General features: G+C 36.2%; 1 protein-coding gene across 2 annotated transcripts in view; it reads right to left on the reverse strand.

The window, feature by feature from the left end:
- Vcan (versican) overlaps positions 1–27,355 on the reverse strand; it is a 103,987-nt gene that overhangs the window by 53,849 nt on the left and 22,783 nt on the right. Inside the window, exons 4-7 of one of the 2 annotated variants that reach the window (XM_027927644.3) lie at positions 26,174–26,348; positions 25,960–26,087; positions 11,699–11,992; positions 2,159–5,146 (exon numbers count right to left, since the gene is read on the reverse strand). In XM_027927644.3, the coding sequence (XP_027783445.3) occupies positions 2,159–5,146; positions 11,699–11,992; positions 25,960–26,087; positions 26,174–26,348 (3,585 nt within the window). The remainder of the gene's footprint in view (positions 1–2,158; positions 5,147–11,698; positions 11,993–25,959; positions 26,088–26,173; positions 26,349–27,355) is intronic. The other variant, XM_071612440.1, reaches the window with a different exon arrangement.

Below are 27,355 nucleotides of genomic sequence, written 5' to 3' on the forward strand. Positions count from 1 at the left end.
TAACTCACATAAAACTATACCCTTAGGGGCTGGGGTTGTGGCTCAGTGGAAAGCACTCGCCTAGCACATGCAAGTCCCTGGGTTCAATCCTCAGCACCACATAAAAATAAATAAAACAAAGGTATTGTGTCCAACTACAACTAAAAATAAAAATATTAAAAAAAAACTAGACCCTTAGTATAAATTGCTTCAGGCTGGGTTATTCAGATTCTCTGTTTTGAATAACCACTTATAAACTTAAGTGTTTTGTTTTTGTTTTCCTAATGACTGCCAACTCTCCTCGGGTAATCTAAGGTGCTATGTATCCTCAACTTAGCTTGTTCCATTTTGTAATTTGATTGTCCTAACAATGTACAATCTCCCATTTAAAAGAATTGGTAGATGAAGAACATTTGTACTGCATTTTATGTTATTCAATTCAACTCAATATTTACATTAACAGAGTAATATAAATTGAGGAAAACCTCTATAGAATAAGTTGCTCAAGTACTTTTCCAAATTCTCCAATTATGTATTGGCAGTAATTTCCTCCTTGTTTCTCTTCACTTCCCCCCAGCCCCATGGTTACATCTTTCTCTCTCTTTTCTAATCCTTCTAACAGTAATCATCATTCCTATTTCTTGGTAACTTCTCTTTTCTACTCAGCTCTGAGAGACAGAAAAGGAATGTAGAAGAAAGGAAATATGTAATTGTTTCCAAGAAATAGCACCATTAACAAGGAAAGCATGCCTCTTTAAACTGCAGAGAAGTGGAGATTAAGTTCAGCGCTGGGGGATATGTTCTCTTATCAACTATTCATTGCCATGCAAACAGTTTACACTGAAAAAATTCTGGATATACAAAGTCTATAGAAACCATGAATTTCCATATTTCCAACTGGATGCTAACTGACCTGAAAATAGAGCTACCAGCCTGCTTCCCACAGGTGTGCTCCTGAGCACTCTAGAGAAAGCATCACTCTTCAGAAAAATGAGACCCAAAGGGAGTATTCCAACAGTAAGAAACCCCACCAAAATGATATCCTTGCAGTCTGGCTTCTCAAAGCCAGGTCAAGGAAAAATGAATGCTTATTCATTTAATTCTTAAATTAAAATTAGAAAAGAACAATTTCCTAAAATCAGTGATCTTAGCTTTTAAAATGAAAAGAGACAAGCTTGAATTCATCTATTGATGGACCCATCATCAAAGCCGATGATTCACTGGTGCATATGCTACGCATTTTCAACTCAACTTACCAAATTTAAAAGAATTAAGCAATTAAAGAATTAGGCAAGAATAAGTCACTTTTGATAATGACAATTGCAAGTATTAATCAGTATAAAGAAACAGCATTTAAGAATTCTGTCAGAGGGCTAAAATATTTGAGTTGGAATAGAAGGCATTGCAAACATTCCTAGAGAAAAAAAGTTAAATAATAAAATAAACAATATTACAGCCTAGTGTTTGCAAACAAAGGTCTGCTTACATATCCATCTTCTGAAATTCCATTAGATACAAAGAATTATAATAACACCTAGAAATGAGCTAGATTGCATTCCTAATAGTGCCGCATTGAGGTACTAAAAACAACATATCAAGGTACTAAAAACAATAGGTTAAAAATACGTTGAATTTGCATGAAAATATATTTAAACTAGAGACGTATTACCCACCTACAAGTTGCATAATAAACCTGCAAAATCATGGGGAAAAAAATCAAAGCAAATGGTTAGGTGTCTTTCTGTCAACAGTAGGGATATGCAAAAATGTTTTAGCTGTCCACATTGTAAGTACCAAGGGTTAATAGTTACAGACCAATGGAATGTTAACACAGTCTAGTGCTACACTTGAGTAGTAATGTATGGAAAGACACTGAAATTAAAACATTTTGTTCTGCATGTTCTGAAGTGATGTAACGGTGATGATTTGGTTATATTAGATGGTAAAGCAGGGCTTCTTATGACTTTAATAAAACAAAATCGTATCTAACATTCTTCCAAATTGTTTAACATATTCTTCCAATTCTTGTACAAATATATGAAGCTAATACATTTTTTTTCACACTCCAGTTATCTTCTAATGGCAGCATTTGGTATGTTGATTAATTTTTTCCAAAAAGTAACTTTCAATATAAAATGCTGATTGCCTTGAAAGGCATGTCTAGAAAGCAAAGACTTACCTGTCTTGTTTTCTCTGACCTCAATAATATAAACATTTACATCAGGGTGGAATTTTGTCCCCTCCGGGGGTTGTGGAGTGGAAAATGCCTGAGGTCTGAAGGCCTCTTTGCCTTCCACAGTGGGTGGTCTTGTTGGCTGTGTAGCAGAAATACTTGACGTGGTGAAATACTCTCTATCAATATCAGTTTCTGTTTCCTTAGTTACAATATCAACAAGGGTGGTGGGAGGAACATGAGATGTTGATTGTGCAATGAGTACCATGTCTCGTGTTGTTTTTTCGCCAAGGTCCTTGTCAATGAGAAGTGGTTTTTCAGTGAATGCTGTAGATGGCTTGAATGCTGGGATTGTGTGGAGTCTGTCTACTGGGCTGAAGGCAATGGGGATGTCACTTGGAATCGTAGCTTTGACTGTTGGAAATTCTGCAAGATCTGTGGCTTTGGGCTTTTCAAATAACCCTGAGCCTATATCAATATAATCTAGAGAGGTTTTCTCTCTTTTCTCAGTAGTGGCTTCCTCTACAAACTGGGTAACACGGGTGCTCAGAGGACTCAAAGGTGACGCAAATTCTGTTGTACTACTACCTTCTGCTTCATATTTTTCTTCAGGTTCTGGAGTTAAAAATACTTTGGGCCTGACACTTGGTATTAGTTTTACCATTTCATCTGTTTCTGCTTTGTGCTCAGTTACAGCACCAGGTGGATAAGACTCAATTTTTCCAAATGGGGTTGTTTCTAAAATCGGGACTCTCGTAAAACCTGTTCCTAATATATCTTCAGAGACTGTAAATGCTGATCCGTCACCCTCTTCATCCAATGATGTGGTTGCCTCCTTGGGTGGGCCCACTGTAGAACTCAGAGCAGGAACTGGTTTCCCTGAAGTTGGTTCATCCCAAGGGAATTCTTCCTGACTTGTTCCCTGTGAGATTTCTGTTGTTCTCAGAGTTTCAGGAGACACAGTTGCTTCTGTGTGAATATGTTCAATGACACGTATGTCTTGAGAGGGCTCCCCTAGAACTTCACCTTCTGATGTAACAGGAGGTATTAACACACCCCATTCTGTCTTGGGAATTACAGAGAGAGGAATGGTATAGGACATGTCTACATACGTAGTAGGCTCCTGGGTGCTACTATAATTAACAAATGTTACTCCTTCCACATCTGAAGTGTATGCAAAGGGAGAGACAGTAGGTTCTGGCTTAGAGATGTCTATATCTTCTTCTTCGTCCATGGCACTTCCTTCTGTGGTTGCATGAACTTGTTCTCCTGTGCTTGTGGTAGGTGGAACTCTTTCTTCAGTGGTTGAAGGTCTAGAAGTTGACTTTTCTGCTATACTAATAGATGTAGTTGGCTGAAATTTAACTGTGAATTTCCCATGATCTGTGAACTTTTCTAATGGCTTTTGAGCACTATCTGGAATAAGAGTAAATTCATCTCCTCCATCTTGAGTAAAGCTTGGGATTTCTTGATCCTTTCCATTTGCTCCCATAGTGGTGAGTAAGACAGGAGGAAATTCTGGAGAGTGTGCATGTTCTGTGGACTCTAAAGGCTTTGATGTTGCATTGTCTTCATCCCATGACCACTTTGATACAGTGACCACCTCCACACTTAAAGTACTGTGGGTTGAATGCACTGTGGTAATATCTTCCTCATACTTGGCAGTACCTTGATAGCCATCTGTTCCTAATCCAACCAGAGCTGTTACACTGTCTTCCTCAACATCTTTTGCTTCTGTTGGCTTCACAGTTGGCTTCATTGTCATCCATGATGGGGAATCAAAAGATGTAGTCATTTCCATAGTAGATTGTGTAAAATGAATTTGATCTGAAGGAGAGATAGAGAGCTTCATTTCAGAGAAGTCTTCTTCCTCTGTTTTACCTATAAATGGATCTTTGGTGAACTTTTCCTGTATTCCAACATCTGTATGAGGACCCGTTCCCACCTCTGGCCTTGGTGTTTCTGTTCTTTCTCTTCCTTGTGTCATTTCTGTTTGTGGTGAGGGGTAAATAACTGTAGATATTCCCTCTACTAATATTTTATCACCAGAATAAGGGAACAATTCTACTTCTGTAATGTGCTGTGATGGGAAAGGTGTAGTAGACAAAGATGGGCTAAATATATCTTCAGTTATCCTACCATTTGTTTGTTTCTCTTCCCAGCTGTCTATCAAAGATCCATCGTTGTCAGGCATCGTTATGGGGGAAACAGTTGTGGATGCTGAGATTGACTCCAAGTCCTCTAACTGAGAGTGGGTGGTGTCTTCTGAAGTCTTTGATACTGTAATGACTTCGGGTACTTGGCTAAGGACCAAGGTACCCTGATCAGATCTAGCTGTAAGTGTTCTGTCTTCACTATCTTCTTTTCCCAGGGTGAATTCAGAGTGACTTGTGCTCACCAAATCAGGAGTGGTGCTTACTGTTTTCTCTTCAGTTTTGGATTCTGAGGTCATTTCTGTGGATACAAATGGTGTTTTGGTTACAAATGATTCCTTGGAAGGAGTGTGCTTTGAGATTTCCATAGATGTTACTAAAGGACCCACTTCTATTTGCTCAATCTGTGTTACTGATTCTTTTGTTTCTGTATCTTCCATGATACCATCCCAAGAATCAGTAGCATGCTGGGAGATAACAGTTGTACTTTGGAGCATTCCTTCCTTAATTTCAGATATGTCTGGCTTTTCAAGCGGTCCTGAAGCAGAAGGTGAGTAGTAGTCCATATCCCAAGGCTTCTCAGAACTCCCAACAGACGTGTGTGACACAGTGGCTAATCTGTCTGTGATCGCCTGAGATTGGGTGGTGGCTTTCTGTTCAAAATTGACCATATTTCCTATAGGAGGGAACTTTTTTGTAATGATAGGTAATGTGGTGACTAAAGGGATGATTGGTGTAGTTCTGTCGAGTACCATTTGTGGTTCTTTGGATAAACTGGGTGATGTAGTTTCTGCGAGGATGTTCAATTCGATGGTTGTAGACTCTGTTATATTCTGTTTAGCTAGAAAAATAATTTCAAAGAGTTGATTAGACAAGTCACTAAAAATTAAAAAAAAATGCTGTATGTCCAGTGTTTGTTAAATGCTGCTGTGTTATTTTCAGGTGAACCCAAAGTATTTAGTGATGGAAAGGAGTCTAAAATTTGTACTTAACCCAAAGAGAGATAATTGAACAGTTACTGAAATTCGTAAGTTGTTTTATGTTATAAGGGAATGAATTTTTGCCCACAGGTATGAATGCATGTTCTCAATTAAGGAAACTGAACACTATATAGTTTCAACATATAGAGAAGTCCAAAAAAGTGGAAATGCAGATTCTGGAGGCACAGGAGCTTATTTATCATAACCAACAGCAGCACCTTGACACCTAGTGGGAAAACTTGGCACTATTATTCTGGAAGCTACTGTGCCCTGCCACTAGCTCTCTCCACACCCTCCCTCCTTCTCAAACTGTACAGCGTCTCAGGGGAGAGGGAGTGTCACAGACTGCAAAACAACAAAAAACCCACATCAAATGCAACTGAGTTACAAACCATTACATTGTCCATCATGTGGAGACTTTCATAAAAACAGGATATTAAACTTTTTTATACCAATCTTCACTTGATTCCAGGTGTTGGACATTTGTCTTCATCTTCCTTTCAACTCTGTAGATTTGTTTCTAATAAGTTATACAATGCGTCTGGCAGAGGCTGGTTGGCATGTGTTGTTCTACATTGTGTTCTATGTTCTATACACTGTGTTTGACCTTCTTCAGGGTCTTGGTCCTACTCTTAGTTTAACATAAAACACAAACTTACAGGAAGTACAGTGCGTACATGATATGTTTTATGTCCACAATTACAAGTCACTGGATCTACCCTGAGCATCAGGAAAAGGGTAGAGCCGGGCAATATAAAGGAATGTATCATCATCAAAAGCCATGTTATAATGTCTCCAGATTGACAGAGAATGGCTGGGCTCTATTAAAGAAATTTAAATAGTGCACTAAAATGACTACTATAAATAAAATTCCTTCTTGACACAGGGAAACTGCAGCAGCCTAGCATATAGATATTGTGCTTTTTAAGAAATTAGTATTTTTGAAAATCAAAATTAGTTGCCACTGAACTCAGATAGGAAGCATTCTAAGGAAACTCATAATTCTTGTTTTGTTACATCCTGTAGGACTTACAGCTGGTTGTACAGGTAATGCACATTCTCTCTGATAATAGCTGTAATATCTGCAGAATCTATAATATCTGGTACCTTCTTTTTAATAATCCCCTTACAGGACCTCTTGAGAAACAAAATTAGGTACTTTTTGGCTCCATCTTCTCTGTCAAAACTTAATGATAAAATGATGTGATTTTATAGTAATCAGAATAGCGCAGTAATAGGTTCCTTACTTTTTGTCTGGCACATGCTGTTACTAGCTATCATCATGTCTTAAACCATTTTAGAGCCCAGAATAATCAATTTTATAAGGAAAACTTGGTGACCATTTACATTGTTGTGCATGTAAATGTTCTTTAAATCCTGTCACTATTTATCCTCTTTTATTAAAACAAAATTAAACAAAACAAAACAAAAAAGAACTGAAGTCTTTTTAAAAAAAAAAGTTAAATAATCTTTTTTTCTCCCCGTTTTTTAGGAAAAACTCTTTCTGCCTTCATTTCCTGAAAAAAAGTATTGGTCTACTTTGATTGACAAGAACAACTTAAAGACCCAAAATGTGGTTGGCTATTTTTCTTTTAATTCAATTCTCTATCCTCTGAAATTTCATAACCGTTACCTCATTTACTGCCAAATATCATGTTTGTCTTATAATAGCATTCTTTGGGGAAATAGTAAAAAATATGTACAGAGAAAGTTCCCATGGAAACATAATATAACCTTTTACAAAACTACATATTAGAGAAAATCTAATCATATTATTATTAATAACAACAAAAAAGCTAATTTTACCTTTTCCCTCTGAGTATTTCCATGGCTGATGAAATTAACTTAAAAGAAGGTGATATTGCTTTGGGGCCAAAGAAAAGCCTTGTGAATTGGGTCTTCCTACATTCCAACCCACGCTCTCTGCTAGCAACTCTCTATAATGCTGTGAAAATATTTTCATAGTATTTTTTAAATGGACTCAGTTTTAAAAACTAAATAAACATATATCATTGTTAATTATTACGTTACAGCTTGCTATTGCTGTCTTTTAGCCTTGTCATATAGCAAAGTGTTAGCAATACATCTCTGCCTTACAAAGCCAGGATTTAGGTGATTTTGTTTTTAGAAAAAAAAAAAAAAGGATTTTGACAATTTTAGAACCCCATTTAAGAAAGTCTGCTTACAATTACGTTAATTAATTATATAACCCAGAATGAAAAACCTCAGACTTCCTTTTGGGGTTGGGTGGCTTTTTCGTCAACTTAACAGCTGACTTCCATCATAGCTCAGTGTATCTGGTCATCTGTGCCATTTGTTGCGGCCATTCCAAAAAAGGAAATAATTTTCTGAGTATACAAATACCTACAAAGAGATGTCTTAAGAAAAAATATCACTGTGTTGCTGATGACTTATGAAGATGAAAACACAACTCTAGAGTACTCTAAAAGTGTCCCCCCCTCCCAGAAGGTACATTCACATGGAGACATTTTGGTCTTGGAAAACTACCAGTGTTCCGTCAACTTCATTATTGAGGAAGCCAACAAAAACCAGCATATTTCTGTTCCCACAAAAGTTCCCTTCCAACCTTTGCAGCTGTCTGCCCCACAGATGTTTTACATCACAGTACTTATGGTATTTTATGTCCTATGGACTATCTTCTCTGTGCTTCTGTTGCAAGACATGAGGCAGATTTTCCTAATAAAATATAAAACCCCTATTAGCAGCATGATAGTTGATTTAACTCATACCCCACACTATCTACATTATGGAGAAATTTTAAATTGGTTCTTCTATTAAATTTGATACATATAATATATATAAACATGGGAAGAGGTCACAGATGGAGGGGATATTCAATAGGTTGACCCTGGGTTCACAGTTGAGGAAAGTCGTAAAGTCAAAACAATGAAATTAGAGTTTGAAATATCTGTTAAAAGTTTCATGAGTGATTGAATCCTGATTCAAATCTAATAGACAGGAATCATTTTTGAAATACAAATTAGAGAAGGATTACCATTAGCACCATAGGGCCAATTATGATTTAGTTTAGGTCACAAAAAAAAAAATAGTGATGTGACCACAGGTTGGAAGGGCAAGTCAATTTTAAATGTAAACATATATAGACTAGTATATAAAGTGGCAGGAACTAATTTAGTCTGCTCTAGACCACTATTTCTAATTCCAAACTTAACCAAACAGAGGGATGTGAAAAGCAATGAAGGATCAAAACAAAATTATATGATGATTAGGGGTTTAGAAATTTAGATTTTGAAACAGGGAAATTATTACAATTAGAGAAGATGCTGAGGGACAATTAAACAATTGTGTTCAATAGAAATGACTGTTATTTAGATACTGGTCTCCAACTTAAAAGGGAAATATGGATTCAAACTCTTAGATAATTAGAAATAATGTTCAAACTCTTAGATAATTATAAAAACTATCTGAGGGTAATGGTCATTGAATCTTAGAACAGCTTTTCTAGGAATCACACCCTTCTCCCTCTCTTGGAGATCTTAATAATATGCAATGTAGATTTTCATTAGTTTTAAATGGTTTTGATTCATTCAAATTTGGGGATATATGGAGTGAACTCTCAAAGCCCTTTGTATTACTTTCTGAATTTCACAGAACATGTTTAATTCTGAGATCAAAGAAAAATTAAAAAGTTCACAGTCTAGTTTAATTATGAAGGGGAACTAGGAAAACTTTACTTCACCAAGACATTCATTCACCTGTTGTTCAAATTTATTTGACCAGAATAGATTCTAACTGTATTTATTATCAGTTATTGTAAGGGTACTATTCTGACTTATAAGGAAAAAGAGAATTACAGTAAAATAATATTAAGGATGTTTACTCACATGGTTTAAAAAAACAATTTCCATGTTTGATAAAAGCAAATGAGAAAACTATGGGCATATAGAAAATTCTACTACTTAACCAGCCAGCCGTACATCACTGGAAATCATTATTTGGACTATAGCTAGTCCATGACTCCTGCAAATGTTCCCCTACATAATTTAGTCACTACTGGACTATGTGGGAAAAAGGGACATTGATCAACTTGAGAATGTTTCTCAAAGTCTTTAAAAATATATAATATCCTTAAATAATGTGTTAGAAGTTTGAAGAAGCTATGGATACTGTGTGTAGCTTAAGGAAGGCTTTTCTGTTATAACTGAACTTTCTTAACCTCTTACATGCTGAATGAATTCTGAATGTGCTTAGGTCTTGGGCAAGGAGGAAATAAACAAGGATCTGGACTCCAGTCTAGGGAGAAAAGAACCCAGTTATGAACCCATTCTATTTATAAGTTATATACATTTAAATGAATTAGAAAATCATAGAACTAAACCTTCAAACATATTTCCTATTGTATGTAGATTTTTGGTAGGTGATTAATCTATTTAAATCTAAGTATCTCATTATTTATTTTATACACTCATGTGAATTTTTCATTTAGATAAATAATTTAAAACTCAGGAGGATGAATTCCTTGCTAGTGTTTGTGGTGACAGACAGATTTTGATTTTAGTTTTACCCTGGGGAAGAAAACATGTTATTTAAAAGTTTTCTAGAAGAGGGGAGGGGAGGGGAGGGGAGGGGGGATAGTAGAGGATAGGAAAGGCAGCAGAACACAACAGACACTAGTATGGCAATATGTAAATCAATGGATATGTAACTGATGTGATTCTGCAATCTGTATATGGGGTAAAAATGGGAGTTCATAACCCACTTGAATCAAAGTGTGAAATATGATATATCAAGAAATATGTAATGTTTTGAACAACCAACAATAAAAAATTAAAAAAAATAAAAGTTTTCTAGTGCCAGTTTTATAAAGCACAGAAAATGTCAACTGGATAAGGCCGTCTGGATGATCTGCTCCTCCCTTATGTTAGCCTTTCCCTTCCCTCCTACACATAATCTGACCTTTTTCCTTCATCACATCAGTTACTTCATACAAAGCTGATATTAGAGCCTAAGTTATCTGGAAATCAGTGTAGTACGACTACAACTTCAAGAAATGTATATATACCTACTTTTATAATAAGGTTTTTGTTAATTGTTGTTGTTTTTCTGAAAATGATTAGGAAAGACCTTTTCTGTTGTTTCAGGGTCTGAATACAAAAGCTCGTATTTTCAATGGCCTTTTGTGAACTAGCCAGCTTGTATCAAGCTAATACACAACACATGGCTTTAACACTCAGAAAGTTGAGTCCGGGGGAAGAAGTGCAAGCAGAGGCATCTTGCCGGGAGACAGAAAGAAGTATGTGGAATGAAACCTTTCCATTGAACTAACACCTATTCTGTTGACTACTTGATATTACAGCTCTGTCCTTTGCACTGACGAATACAGCTGCATATTTAGTTTAGAAACCAATTACATAATTACCCTACTGTTTTTTTCTACTCATTGATGTTGAATACTGCAATAACAAGATACATTGGCAATTTAGTAAAAAAAAAAAAAAAAAAAAAAAAAAAAAACCTATGATATTTCAATATAATATGACTTAGTTGGACATCCACAAGGTCCCCCAAAACTCTAGGCATTCATTGATTAGCTAGCACAATATAGACCCTCCAGTAAATATTACAATAAGCTTATAGTTACTTTCTTGTTTAAAGCATTCTACAATCATGATACTATGTCATGTGATTATTGTTGCCAAAATAACGTAAGGGTGTCTGAAAATTTGACGTAATTATATCATGAATGTTGAAAAATATTACATAAAACTAATTTTAAGTAGTAAATCTAATCGAAGATAGCCTGTTTGTTTTACTTGTTACAAAGGGGATATACTATACTTCAATTAATTCAGTATAGAATTAATCATTAAAAGGCACATATCCATTACTTGAAATAAGATGAGATACATGGATATTTTTATTGACAGTATGGTTCATTTTTAAGTGGGAGTTGAACATTATAATGATCCATGTCAGCTCTAATTACTCACCTGCAATTACTGAAATCTAAATTCTCTGCCATTTCAAAGAAAGTGATATCAAATAAGACAAACAGAATTCAAGGATTTACCCAGTAATAGTTGGTCTCAACATTATAGCATCAACAAAAAAAAATTGTATTTGAGGACTTAAATTAATATAAAACAATTATTCAGAAATATGTTCTATGATTCTGGGTATAACATATAAAGTTAAGACCTTAACCAAATATTTCCCCATCCCCTCTAAAAATCCATTTGTCAGCCTTCCTCTTGTTTTAACCATCTTGTTGCTGTTCAATGTGCTTGCTTCTGAAGGCCCCTGAACTGTTTCCATTCTGTGCACATACTGCAAGATATGGAATCCATTCCAATGGCTAGTTGAATGTCTGTGCATGCCTTTGAAGTATTTTTTTTAAATCTGAAATTTTTAAAAAGATATTAAACACTTACGTTTAAAGCAGTAGGCATCAAATCTGCTATCAGGGGGAGGGAAGCCTGTCTGGTTCTCAAAACGATACAGGGTTCTCACCCCAAGTAGACCACCTCCACACTGCGCCCTGGCCACAGTCACAGGGTGGCGTACGCTGGCATCCGACAGCCACCCATAATCACACTGGTCAAAGCCGTTCCTCCATGCCGCCTGGAGTTCCCCCACTGTCGCCAGCCTGGCGTCCTGGTTTTCACACTCTTCTTCAGCCTCCTCAAAGGTGAATTTATTGGGAGCAGTGATGTGGAACACATCACCTGGAATAAGAAGAAGGGGGGGAAATCCTTAGGTTTTCTATTCATTTCTTTCCTATTTTGATAAGCACAGACAAGGGGGGAGTGACACTTTTCATAGCAAGGTAGCAGCTTCTGAAACTGTAAATCAGAAAATATAAGGGATATTTTGATATAATTATTAGTAATATATAATAAAAACAACACATCAGAAAAGTTTTGTTCTATGTGCATGACTCTGAGTTTGTGTTTGTGTATGTGTGTGTGTGTGTGTGTGTGTGTATTCCCATAGGCCATAGAAGCAGTCATTTGATAATTCCTTAAAATGAACAAATCTTTCCAAGCGGTTCATTGGGTACCAGGGAATGGGTTTTCTTTTCAATGAAAGAGCCTGTGATGTACTTGTAACAATTGATGCTGGAAGGAGGAAGCTGTATTGATCTACACATGGAGATTTCACTTTGTTTATACCAAAATCAAGTAGTAATTCTATGACCCCACTTCCCACATGCCACTACCATCAGAATAGGTTAACTCCCATTAAACCCCAAATAAGAAAACTTCCAGATGTTTGAAGACAGAAAAGGACTGAAGCAATGGGACACTATTTCCCGCTTCCTGTTCCAAGCTCCATGTTGGTTTTGCAGGCTGTGGCCCAGAAAGCAGCATAGGCCAAGAGTGTATGGGTGTTGACATCAGCTAGCACCCAGCCAGCCAAAAGGATCCAAGCCCCTTTGGAGGAACACTATTTTTCTACTTGCTCTGCCCAGACAGGATACTTTTTAGAATCTGTCTACCCAGAAGGGGCACTTTTTTCTAATTTTTACAAAAGCACCAATAAGTACCAGCAGGGGCTCTAACTAGATTCAAGAGACATTTATGTTTGCTAATTGAATAACAGGGAAAGCCTGGACATTTGTTTTGTTTATCATCAGATTATTTAGCAGAGGGCTTATTCAGTAACAGTCAACATGTTGCAATAAAGTATGCTGGAAAATTTACAGTTTGTTAAGTTGGAATTTTATTTGGGTAACTTGTCTAACAATTTGCCAAGAAAAATTCCACTCAAATTAAATGATGCTTTTCGCATATGAGCACAAGTAGCCAAAAGACAGAGGTAGGATTAGAGAACACCTAAGCAAATATAGCAGACACAAAGAGGAATAAAAAAAATGAGAGAGGAATTTGAAATATCGATAGTTCATTATGGTAGCAGCTGTAGGTCCCATTTCTATCTCATTGTGGTTGATCTCTGATTCTGTGATATATTATACAACAAGGATATGAAGAGCGCTCATAATTTGAATCTTTACTGGACTTAAGCCAGAAATAACAAGCAACTGTTTAAACTGAATAGGCCCATTACTCTGAGTGTGTGATAACTTTATGAAAAAAAGGGGAAAACAGCCAAAGCACACACATCAGTTTTTCTCTAAATTTAAAATTGCTACTGAGAAAAACAGGCCAAATCCTAATAAGAGTAATTGGAAGAAGAGAGAGAAAAATTTCTTTTACCTGTCTGAAAGAAGTGGTAGATTTAAAAATAAGTTTTTATATTTAACTATCTACTTCAGCAAAGAACAATAATCTCAAATCCAAAAATCCACAAGAAGTTCCCCTTCCCTACTCCCACAATATATCCCTCCCTATTAAACGTTAAAAAGCATAAAAGCCACAACCAGTCACAGAGTACGTACTCAATAATATTTGTTAAATGAATGGCATTTCAAATTCTTGTTAAGAAATAAGGTCTCTTTTTTCAATTCTACCCAAATAGTACACTAAGTAATATTAACTCTAGTGCAATGCTTTGGATGGCTTCTTCCTGGTACAGGTAATCCATCTCCTATGGACGGACCTGGCTCAAACATGGAAAATGGCAGAGGTAGAAGCAAGATCACCCAGAGCAGTTCATTCATCTCAGTGTCACACTTATATTGGGCCTGAAAGGGATGCAAGTGTTCAGGAGAACAGAATGCCAACACTTTTGCCCCAAACATAGAACACTTGGCCTTGCTATTATAGGGAAATATCAGCATTGTTGCCTTAGTTTCATGTCATTTGCACTTTAAAGCAAAACCACTGTTGATTCTAAGTAACAAGAGTGATCAGCAGGGAAAAGAAATGTCATTAACTGAGTAAAACTCCACTCTTCAAATAGCACTGTGAGGGGACCTCAACTTCTCCAAATAAGCCCAGACCAAAGGGCTAATGAGGAGAAATGACAGAATGATAATTAGACTCCCATTTTTAAGCAGCAAACATGTTTGGGATATTGAAGGAAAGAAATAGCCTGGTTAAAAAGGATTCCCTTACTATTAAATCAATACAGGGACTTATGGAACTTCTCATGTAGAAATTCCTATTGAATCTGACTTTATAGCAAAATTTTAATTAATTTAATCATTTATTTAGAGGATACAATTTCCATTTATCTCTCTGATACCTATAGAATGATTTTATTATTTTGATCAAATTTTGTTATCATCAGAGTACTTGCTTTCCTTTTCATTTATATGTAGGAATTTTTCAAACATTGCAAATAAAAATTTTTGAAAAATGTACTAGAGGGGCTAGGGTTGTGACTCAGTGATAAAGAGCTTGACTAGCATGTGTGAGGTACTGGATTCGATTCTCAAAACCACATATAAATAAATAAAATAAAGGTCCATTGACAACTAATATATATATATATATATATATATATATATATACTGGAAGAGACATCACCATTAGGTTTCATGTAACTCAGATGGAAAAAGGATGATTTAATTGGATCAGTTGAGTTTACTTTCAGGTAAGGAATGAGAAAATTCATCTACAAAGGTAATGAGAGATCAGCCATCATACAGGGCATAACTGTCATTTTGTTTCAGAATAAGAAAAAAATAAAAACATTTACTTTAACCCTGTTCCAAAATTAACTACCTAAACTTTCGAAATCCTATTGTTTAGCATGAACATTAACTTGCTCACCTAAAAAACGTAATGATAAGGTGAAGTCTTTACACTATAGAACTCTCTCCATGTCTTTAATTTCTTACTGGTTAATCCTGAATTCATACAGAATGTGATAAGTTGTATGTCCAAACTTCTGTCCTCTCTGTGTATCAACCTCCAAACATCACCCCCAGGACATCTATACATGGATCTGTTTCATTGAATAGTTTGAAGAACTTTGCTCTAAGACACTGCTCTTGTGTAACAATCAAGAGGATTCTGAATTGATTTACAACAGACATGACTCAGTATTAAGTTTCTGGAAGCCTCTGTGTAAATCTTCAGACAGAAGCAGAGTGAACAGACCAGGTAACAAAATCAGAGCAGGAGAGAACAAAGCCAAATGTACATGAAGTCACTTGCCTCCCAAGATTGTGTCAAAGACAACAAGTAAGCAAAGAAAGAAATAGGGCAGAGCCGAAAACCCTGAGCAAGAGTCTAAAACAGCAATTTAAGCCAAATACAAAGGACTTGTGTCTTAAAAAGAATCTCATTTTGCAAAAGGTAAGCCAAGGTACCAACAATAAAAGCAGCAGATTTCTCCTCAATAATATATCACAGAAAATAATTGAATACTGTTACACTGGAAAGAGCAGTCAAGTTGTTAACATTCTTAAAGTTTTTATTGATCTACTTTCAATTTTTCAATGCATAGTTCAGAATTATGTAAAAATCAAATAGATATTCTCACAGCACAATGGAATGAAACTGGACAGAAATTAAGTCTGAATTAATGACAATAAAGTAAATCCAGGCATGGTTTCAGAAAGGAACAATCATATGAGGATGTGTCAAAAGATGAAATCTGAAGTCTAGAGGCAAAGCCAAGTCAGGAACCAGAGACAAAAGAGAAAGCCATTGATCACAGCAAACATGAGAAGTCAAGCAAAGCAACTGGGGACATTTGCTTAGTTGTGCTCTCTCAACATGACCTAATTGGCCCAGCTGCATAAGCTCCCACCCTGAGGCTACCTTACAGGCAACTTTTTGCCTCTGATGTGAATAATGAAAATTCCTTCCAACCTTTTATCTCAGAACCACATTAGAGCTAGGTGGGGGATGCAGTCTTCTGAGAGAAAATGCTATTTAATTAGCATAGGATGAGGTTGTGTTCTATCTCAGTTCTGGACACTTGCACCAAACAGTTTAATGTAATTTCAGATATCTGATATTTTTCCTCTTAGAAAACAAATGACTTTTGTAAAGTCTGACAAAAATTCAATTACTATTAAGTTGCAGAAGTAGCCTCATCAAAACAGCTGCATGGATAAGATACTTAATCTAATTTATATCTAAAGTATAGATTTGGAACATGGTAATTTACCCATGAGAGCATTTTCATTTTCTCTAATTAGAGAGCAAAAAAAATGAGTAAATATACAAAATTTCTTTTATGTACACAATGTAACACATTAGTTTAGATAAAATGTCAACTTATAAGAATTTGCTGAGGTTTATATGTATATATTCATATTTGTATGTACATAATGCAGAACAGAGGATTTCACATAGAGAAGAATTTGCATATTCATAGATAAAACATATTGGCAGTATGTTAAGTCATATTTTTTTTCCAAAATTTCAACTTAAATGTATCTAGCTTTGAATTAATTGTTACATCAATTTTCCAGGGATGATCTACAAAAAAACTAGAACACATTGTTGGTTGAGATTTTAATAGTGATAACATTCCTAAATTTAATTCTTCTTAATCATGGGAATTAATGCCAGTAGAAATATTAAAGGAAAATTAATGTGACTATTAGTCATAAAAGACTCCCTGGAAAGTGGACCATTCCTGTTCTTCTTCCACACTTTTGATCATTATGTGGAAAAGCAGCTTCTTGGGTGACTAAAATTGACACTTTGAAATGGCAAACAATGATGAAAACAAACCAAAACAGTAATAATAATCCAAAATGTTGGAAAACTCAAGTATATAAACTCAGGAGTCACTCAGCAAAATTATTAGGGAGTCCAAGACTAGAGGAAAACTGGGATACAATCTTTCTCTCCCACTGACAATTGTGTGCAATCACCAAAGGGAAATTGATCACAGATAATTATGCAATTCTGTCGTAGGCTGCAGATAATGGGCTGCTCATGTGGTAGTCAACCCTGAGAGAGTTCCACAATTTTCTAGATGAATGTATTTCCCAAGTAGTGTCATAAAAGTTCAAGTTTCTTCTGTTCATTTGTGTTTATAATTGGACTATACTGAACTATTTGATGTGAACATCAATTTCTATAAACTGATTATGATGCCCTTTGCCCTGGGCTTTTTTTTTTTTTCATTATGAAAGTTTAGGAGGTAGGAATAGTTTTACATTTCCTCGAAATTTGAGTCAAATGGTATGTAAGTAAAAATAAAAAGTATGCATTTATTTACAGATATGATAAGTGAGCTGGAAGAAATCACATTCAATGAGCATCTAAATACCCATATAATAAAACCATTTATATCAAATATACCAATGTCATAGTGATAACAATTCAACATCATTGAACTTGAAGTGTTGACTTTTACTTTGTTAAAAGAAAGGCACCCACTTGCTCACTCAATTGCCCTCCCTCTGCCCGCCCTTGCTCTCTACCAACATCTATATATAGAAGATCTTAGCAGAAAGGACTAATGGACTAATACGTATTATCTTCTGAATCACAAAATCCATCAGCTGTACATGTCTGGTTAACAACTAACATATACTGATAAATAATCTTTAAAGAACCAGTATTTGTAGATCATTCAAAAGTGTGGCAATTCTCCCTAAAATTTAGTCTTACATCCTGCACAAATACAACCTTCTTTTAACAGTGACAAGAAAATACTGGGGCTGCTAAAATAAATTCACTCCATTTTACAACCTAGAGTTAGCTTAAGACTCACAATGTTTCTAATTTGAGAATAAAGAGTCTAGAAGCTTCCCAATTTCTTACTTTTCTTTGGCTAAAGTAAAACGTGTAGTGTGGTTTAAAATCATAGAATTTGGTTTTGACATTTTAAACTTCTAGTTAATAATTAGAATATTATCATTAGTCTACCATGATAGTTAATATTCTCTAAAACATATTACAGTAATTTGAAAGCAAACCTGAATATTTCCAAATGTATTATTACATAAGATCTCATGCATATCATTTTGAAGACACAAGAAGATCCCACTAAAATATAGACATGCTTTTATGGTTTTCAGGATGTCTGATCCCATTGTTTCCCATTAACAGAGCAGTGAATTTTAGTTAGTAAGAAAGAGGTTCCAAACAATTTCTGGGTTTCTGAGCCTTCAAAATATGTAAAAGATTGACTGTGCTATTTGATTTGACAGGCATAGTATGGCCTCAGGTCAACACAGGAGGATCAGCCTCTTTTGATTTACTTGGGGTTTTTCATAGCTGCGGTAAATGGCCACTGTATTTCCAAAGAAGCTCTTTGTATTCAGAGATCCTTAGAAGCAAAGACTATCACATGCTTCATGGGGTTCAGATTAAGACATTTTTATTTATATTTGCTAACATTATTGTAATGGTTTGGATGTCAGGTGTGCTCATGTGTGAGACAATACAAGAAGGTTTGGAGGAGAAATGTTTGAGTTATGAGAGCCTTAACCCAATCAGTGAATTAATCATTGGATAGGATTAACTGAGTGGTAACTGAAGGCAGGTGAAGTGTGGCCAGAGGAGGTGGGGCATTGGGAGTATGGCTTTAGGGTATATATTTGTATTTGGCCAGTGAAGTACCCCCCACCCTCTGCTTTCTGATCATCATGTTAGCTGTTTCCCTCCACCACACTCTTCCACCATGATATAACCTGCCTCACATAAAACCATGATCCCCCAAATAAAGATTTCCTCCTCTATAATTGTTCTGGTTGGGTCATAGTGGCAAAAGTGACTAAAACAGAAGTTAGTACCAGGATTAGGGTTTTGGCTGTTACTAACCTGACCATGTAGTTCAGAAGCTTTTGGAGCTTTTTGGAATTTGTGAGTGGAATTCTGAGATGCTTAGCAGTGCAAGATAGAAGGGCTTTAGATTGTTGTAAGCAAAGTTTAATGGCCAATTCTGTAGGGAGATCAGAAGATCACAAAGCCAATAGGACTATGGACAGTGAAGACAGGTCTCATGAGTAAAGCAGGATACTATTGGAATTTGGAGGAGAAGCCATTTGGGGTATTTTTTAGCTGAGAAATTGTCTGTACTTTGTCCATGTCCTATGACTTTGAGACTGATTTTAAAAGAGATGTCCTTCTTCATCTGATGGAAGAAATGTCTAGATAGCATAGCATTCAAGCAGTGGCAGATATTGCTGGTGGCTTTTAGCTGAGTTACTGTGATAATCAGAAGCAGAAAGCAGAACAGAACAATTTGAAAAACTTGAACTTGAAGGGTGAGAGTAAAACTGGGACTAATGAAGTTGTTAAAAACATTATTGCCACTAAAGAAATGCTAAAAGCCTTGCCCAGAGACAATAAGAAAGATGGCTTGAGAGTATCTCAGGAATTGGCAATATCCTGTCCATCTCAGACTCAAGGAAATAAAAGTAAAACTTCTCTTAAGAAGAGACCAATGGGTCAACCTTCTTGCACAAGGGGGCCTAGGAAGTTTTTTAAACATGCTCAGCTACTCAGGAACTCAGAGGCTTCTGCACCTAGGGACCCTGGAGGCTTGGTTAGGGCTCTAGACGGCAGCAGACCTTGGCATCAACCATGAGCTGCTAGTTCTACAAGACTAAATGATGCTGGAGATGGGGAATCATGGAGGCTTCCACCAGAATTTCAAAGGAAGGTGTGGGGCCAGTCAAAGTGCAGCAGGGTCAGAGTCTCTTCAGACACCCCCTGAGACAGTGATTGTGTAGAGATTTGAGGAAGAAGCCGAAGCTGCAGTGCAGATACCCAAGATTAAGAAATGTCAGTTACATGGGACATTGTCCTAGAAAAGCTCAGGAATTGAGCAGAGACAAGCCAAGAGAAAGGCCACTTGGGCTGCAACCAACAAGGCCACAGGGGTGGATCTACACAAGCCCTTTAGACAGAATATCACATTGCCAAGTGCCCCCAGATGCTGGACATGGAGCTATGGGACTTGTTTGGTTTTGTCCAGCTAGATTTCAATCTTGCATTGGTCCTATCTCATCTTTCTATGCCCCTATTCTTGTAAATGGAAATGTTTATTCTGTAACTTTATATATTGGAAACTTGTAAATCACTGTTGATTTTTACAGGAACTCATGATGCAAGTTTGCCCTGAGTCTCAGAGGAGATTTTGAACTTGAACTTTTGAGCAATCCTTGAATTGTTTAGACTCTGGGGACTCTTGGAGTTGGACTAAATGTATTTAGATTTGTGAGATGGTCATGAACTTTTGGGGGCCAAGAGTGAAATGTTATGATTTGGGTGTAAGGCATCCCCCAAAAGTTCATGTATGAGACAATGAAAGAAGGTTTAGAGGAGAAATAACTGGGTTATGAGAGCCTTAACCCAATTAGTGAATTAATCGCTGGATGGGATTAAGTGGTAACTAAAAGCAGGAGGGGTGTGGCTGAAGATGGTAGGGCATTGGGGGTATGACTGTGGGGTATAATTTGTATCTGGCAAAAGGAACTCTCTCTCTCTTTGCCTCTAATCATCATATGAGCTGCTTCCCTCCACCATACTCTTTCACCATGATGTCCTGTCTCACCTCAAGACCTGAGGAATGGATCATACTGTCTTTGAACTGAGCCTCCTAAAACTGTGAGATGCCAAATACACTTTTTCTCCTCTACATTTTCTTGTTGAGTCTTTTAGTAACAACAGCCAAAAAAAAAAAAATAGCTGATTAAAACAATAATAAAATGAAGAAGACTAAAAAGCAGTTCATATGAATGGACAAGTACAGCAACATTGTAAGACACAAGACCAATATATAAAAATTAGTTGCATTTCTACATACTTATGATAATAAATAATCAGAAAAAGAAATTAGGAAAATTCCATTTATATTTGCATCCAAAAGAATAAAATACTTAAAACTAAACAAAAGAACAGTAAAACTGATATTCTGAAAACTACAAGACATTGTTGAATGAAATTTTAAAATGTCTTTAAACCCAGAAAGATGGGTTTTCTGATCCCATGTTCAGGGATCAGAAAACTTCATATTGTTAAGATGGTAATTTACTCCAAGTTGGTCTAGCACTTCATTGTTGTTTCTGTCAGAATCCTTGATAGCTTTTCTATAGAAAGCGACAAGCTGATTCTAAAATTCATGTGAGAGCTCAATGGACCCAGAATAGCTAAAATGGGTTTGAAAAGAAGAGTGAAGCTCTCACAATTTCCAATTTCAAATTTTACTATAAAACAATAGGAAAAAAGACAATGGCATAAGAGTAGACGTATAGATCAATGGAACAGAGCTGAGAGTACAGAAACAAAGCTATATATCTATGGTCAATTGCTTTTTAACAGGAGGCTAGGAGCATTAAATGGAGAAAGAGTAGATTTTTAAAGAAATGATGCTGGAACAAATGGAAGCACACATGCAAAACCCTAACCCTAATGCTAACTCTTAGTGAATCTGGTGAACAAAGCAAAACATTCTTTTAAATGCTATTAAAATGGAAAGGTGGTGGCATCAGGCAGTTTCCAAAAAAAGAAGAAGGTTGGAAGAAAACTGCAATTACCACCAAGTATTTCTTGGTAACTATTTTGTGTCATAGTTTCAAAATAAGCCACTGAAAGTGTCTCAGAAAGATACAAAAGTTTATGGCCTTGTCTTTACTAAGAGCTTATAGTAGTTTTACAGACTAAAACTAGCAACATTTTATATTTGATGAACTCTGAGAAACCAGAAAACCAACAAAATACAGGGAACCAACTCTAAATAAAGTAAGAGTTCAGATCAAAGAAATCTCAGTGTGAGCTAGAATAGCCAAAAAGGGGGTCCCAGAAGAAGTAAGTTTTCAAGTACAGATAAGATCAGAATGTTGAGAAGATGAGGACAAAGGAGACTTGCAGGAGCAGCAAGCATGGGGTCTGGAGGGTCAGGTGCAGGTGTGTAGGGTCATTCTGGAGAGAAGGAAAATGAGGGTAAATAAGTGACAGCAAATTAGGCTTTAGCTAGCAGATTTCAAGACAAACAGAATCCACAGTGTAGGTCTGTCAAGGAGCTGCAAAGCATGCATAAAAACCAGGAATTAGAATAGTAGGGTGGTTAATCTAATGAAGTAAAAGCCAAAGGGTAGGGCAACATAGAAGATACAGGCCATGCAAAGACAGCCTGTGGGTCTCCGGAGTTATGGGAGAATGAGGTCTTGGATCAATCATTTGTCAGGTCAGGGCACAAGACTGCATATATGGACTTATTTGCAAAGGAACTCAGTGGCCCAACCATGACAGAAGGCAGTCTGACCACATCTGCCACCCTCTGATTTATCTGCAGGGACAATAAAAGGCCTAAGAAAAAGGAACTCTGTTGTTATGAGTACTTGCTATCATAAAGAAATCAAATAGTCAACCTATTAATTTTGTTTAAAAGGAAGTGAAGTTTTTTAAAGTTCAAATGTATATTTTTTAGGTGAAATATTTATACTGTATTCCTCACAATCCCCTCTTATTTATCTTATTTAGGGATGGTTTTGCTATGGATTATAGCTGGACACACACACATACACCTCTGAATAAATGCCATATGAAGTCACAGAAAGAATACTTTCAGAATTATTTAAGCCCTCCAGTGGCAACAAAGGTGTATTCCTGTGTCCCTGACCTTCTTCAGGGAATCAGACACTAGGTTATTCCCAAACAATATGAATTAGGAATATGATATTCTAATTAGAGAATAAAGTTATTTCATACAATTTGGATGGAATGATTTAGAAATTTTTATTTTACTACAGTGTTATTTTTAATTATTCAATTAATGTTCAAGCATTAATTAAACCAATCCTTTTTAATTATTCAACTAATATTCAAGAAGCTATTTTTCATATTAAAAATGACCCTTCTTCATAAAGTGTCTCATTCCCAGTTATTCCCTACATCTTTCAAGTATCATGACTCCAACAGACTTTAGTAGCATATTGCACTTATAATACTTAATATCAATTTTATTTTTAAGAAATCTTTGGAAAAGAAATTTCACAGTTTATCAGGATTCTTTTGACATTCAATAATATTCATTGTCAAAAAAATTTCCTATGTTGAACATAATTCACAGAGTTGCAATTTTAACTCCTTTCTTCTTCTTAAGAATTCAGTGGAAATAAAGAACTTCTCATATACCCATAACTATAATAACAGCTATTATTTATTAAGCACTTACTCTATGCCACACACTGTGATAAAAGCTTTTTAACACATTATCTTATTCAACCTTCCTGCTACAATTAAAAAGCAAGTATTTCTATTGTTTTCTTCTAACAGAAGAAACTGAAGCTTAGAGATATAAGCCCAGGATCTCACAAGTAGTAAATGGCAGAGCTGGGACTCAATTGAGGTCCTCCCTATTCTTAACTATTCTTAATTATGAGTGGAGCTGGGTTACACTGAGGCAGAAACTGCTTCCACACAGAACATTTGCCTTGGAAGCAACTACGCTTACAGAGGTAGGAAGGACCACAACTAAATCCTTGTCCATTACACATGTTGCACACATCCTCAGAGCCACCCTTATGACACAGCCTAATTCCTAAACACTGGTTGTGACACGCTGAGAAGGCAAGGGTGAAGCTCCAGTGAGTGGAATGTGGGTGGGAGATCCCTGGCAGAACTTTTACCACCAAGACTTTCTAACAGTACTTTCAGAGAGACTGGAATTTCTGGGATTTCTGCAGATACCTCCTCTGAGCTTGAAATAATTCTCTTGAAGTTGGGGAGTCTAAAATCTTAGAGAGGAGGATTTTAGTAGCTCCATTAGGTAAACTGAAGAAAAGACACACAGAAGGGCCTGAAAGGTGCTCCTGCAGATGGTACAAAAACCTGTCTTTCCATCAAACAGTCTGGCTTGGGATGCTTGTCCACATTTGAATCAGGTCCTGAATTTGTACCTGAAATACTTACCATTTTAATAATATTTGGTAAAGATCTTACATATACTTTTTCAAAAACTACCTGTGTTTTAGTTTATCATACTGGAATGGTAAGTTTCAGTATTACCAGCATTCCAGATATTTTTATGACAATCACTCTGATATATTATTCTAAATTTAAACAACAGAGATATAAATTTCTACCCTACTGAAAGAGCATTAGTCAAATTCATTCCCTAAAACCAGATTCACCAACCAACCATCTCCTAGTCTATTTTTATAATTAGTTAAATAAAAGGAAGAGAAAAGTTCTAGTTTTACATATATTCACTATAGAGTGGATGTTACACATGTTTTTCTTTTCCTCTACAAAAAGATGGAAGCTGTTAGCATCTGAAGTTTTGGTTTTTTTTTTTTTTTTTTAAGAGAGAGAAAAAATTTTTTTAATATTTATTTTTTTAGTTTCCGGTGGACACAACATCTTTATTTTATTATTTTTTTAATTTTTATGTGGTGCTGAGGATCAAACCCAATGCCCTGCACATGCCAGGCGAGCGCACTACCGCTTGAGCCACATCCTCAGCCCTGAAGTTTTGGTTTTAAAAATACATTTGCTAGTCTTAAATGACAGTGAGATTCTTAAGGTGCTGGAGAACCACACTAAAGTGCCGTTTCTGAAAGCAGTCTTCCTTTCAAATCAATTCAAAGTGTTAGGAAGTAGAAGCTACCTACATTCTAGATTTCAGGCTCTGTGGTAATTTGCTCAATTAATACAATATAAGATCACAGGCCAAGTATGGAGGCAGACACCTGTCCCAGCTATTCAGGGAGGCTAAGACAAGAGGATCGCTTTAGTCCAGGAGTATATAACAAAACTCCAAATTAAAAGAAAAAGAAAGAAAGAAAGAAAGATATCCAAAATGAAAATTATATAAAATAGAATCCCAGAATCTTAATGTTGGAATGGACCAAGAAATTATATAATCCAATCTTCCCCTTTTACACATTTAAATGGTTGGGGTCATACTTTTTATGTGTATGCAGCCAAAATTGAAATTATCATTCAGTTTAATACCTCAATATGAGCTTTTAAATGTTTTAATTTTTTATTTATCAGTGCATGATAGAGGAAGTACTAGAGACTAAAATGGAGAAAACTATGTTATATGCATATATGAAAATGTCAAAATGAACCCCACTATTATGTATTGCATAATGCACTATTTGTGCTTTTAAGTCCATTCACAGAGTCATAAAAACTTCTATTCCATGTGTTTTTATAATAAATCTACCTGATACCCCTTAGATAATGTCAGCACTATTCAATCAAACTTGTCTTTAAGAACCTCTAACTCAGGGAAAAGTAAAAAGAGCCAAAATCAATCAGACTCAAAGCATCTTCAAGCAAGGGCTTTATCTTAAATCGCTTCACAATTCTAACAGCTGAGTACCTAGCAAATAGGTATTTTTAAATACATATATTTTAAAACGTTGATTGGTTGAATGAATAAATGATTGCTCTAAACATCAGTGTAACACAGTAAACAGGCAGGAAACTGAAACCCCTTCTGGGGCTAATTTACAGAGTTGTTTAGTTGAGCTCTGAGTGTTTATCAGTACTCAGATGCCCAGTGGTTTGCCATCACAGAGTTTTACCTGAAGTCCTCGCTAAAATAGATACCACCCTTACAGTTTCTATTCTTAATGCTCTAAAAGTGCATTGGAAGCAGCCCAAGAGCAGCATGACTGTAAGAAAACCTGCCATTAGCAAAAGACATTTTGAACCTGCAAAATCATTTACACACTCCTCCTTCCTTCTTTACTTTAATTTGATCTTATTTTACCACAAAATCATATAGTCATTTAAACCAAGTGCTGCTGTGTGAAATCCAAACAAGTCTGAAGACTTGCCCTCTTCCAACATGCTTCTGGTCTTTTCTCAATTTTTTTAGTTAAAATGAAGCTACAGAAACTTGAAAATCTTACCATCCAGATGATCCACGTAACAATATACATCATAAGTTTCCTGAGGAGAACGGAATCCATAGGTCCTGACTCCTTCCTTCCCCATCATATCTCCATAACAGCCTTCTCGAGGAGTCCGGATGGGGTACCTAGAGAAGAATAAAGTGTTAGTAAGTGGCATTTTCTTCTCATTGTCAATTAATGAGTTAAAACCCTTGGCCCCCAGACTTCTCACCTAACAGTCTGATCAGACAGCCAGCCTGCGTCACACTGCTCAAATCCATCTTCGTAGGCAGCAAAGAGCTGCTCTGGGGTTGCTATGACTGCTCCAATGTCCAAGCAAGCCTTCTGAGCAGTTTCAAAATTCAGAGTGTACCTGCTGGTTGATGCCCTGTAGTGAAACACAACCCCTGCCAAGACAATAGCAATTAGAAGCATGTCCAAATCTTCCACTTTATTGTGGACAATTTCTCAATGGAGTTATATATCAAATTAGCTAGTCACCATAATGTGCTATGATAAGTGTTAATTTTAGTTATGTAAAATCAGATTGACTTGAGGAGTTCCAAGAACGCCATTCATCCAGGTGTTACATTCTGCTCCACTAGAACATTACCTAGCCAGGAATTTTTGTTGTTGTTGTTGTTGTTGTTAACATGTAAACAACTTAAGAAAGAGACTTGTCACTAAATCCTAAGTGGTGGATACTTGTCCTAATTGGGACTCTAGTAGGTTCTGTGGAAGATTCAAAGAGTTAATGCAATCACACAAATCAACATCTCTACTTCATCCTTTTACCCAGGGCCAATCATAAGAAGGGCTTGAAACATTCATCTTTTCCTTGAAAATGTTCACTGAGTCCTTTTTTCCCAACATAAAACATAGGAAGCCTTACTCTCAGAGACAATATGCTAGGTAGAAAGGACACTGGACCATATACGAATCAGAAAATTTATTCCAATCCCTAGTGTACTCCCTACTCATCTACAAGTCAAGCTCCCCAAGCCTTAATTTCCTCTCCCATGAAGTGAATCTAATGTTACCTTCATTATTTGATTGATTTAAAGGTCAAACTAGGAAAATTATTTTAAAATATTAGCTGGGTTATTATGTGCTACCCAAACATGTAAAATATGCACTGTATGAATAGTGTACCTAGGGTCTCTGCAATGACAGGTAAAGTAATCTCAAAGAAGGCTTGAAACAAAATTCTCCAGACTCCTTTGAGCAAAGAAAGGCATCCTGGTATTTGCCTCAAATTTCATTTTTTATATTTTTGTAGTTTTGGGTTTGCCTAAACCAGTGGTTTTGCTGCAAGGCAAACAGAGTTGTCCAAGGGGTGAGGAAAGAACAACTGAGGGGGTGAGATTATGGGCCTTCTCTCGCCAATTCAACAAGAGCATTTCCATTTTTAACT

Source organism: Marmota flaviventris, chromosome 5 (assembly GCF_047511675.1).
Source record: "Marmota flaviventris isolate mMarFla1 chromosome 5, mMarFla1.hap1, whole genome shotgun sequence".
In the NCBI taxonomy this organism is placed as follows: domain Eukaryota; kingdom Metazoa; phylum Chordata; class Mammalia; order Rodentia; family Sciuridae; genus Marmota; species Marmota flaviventris.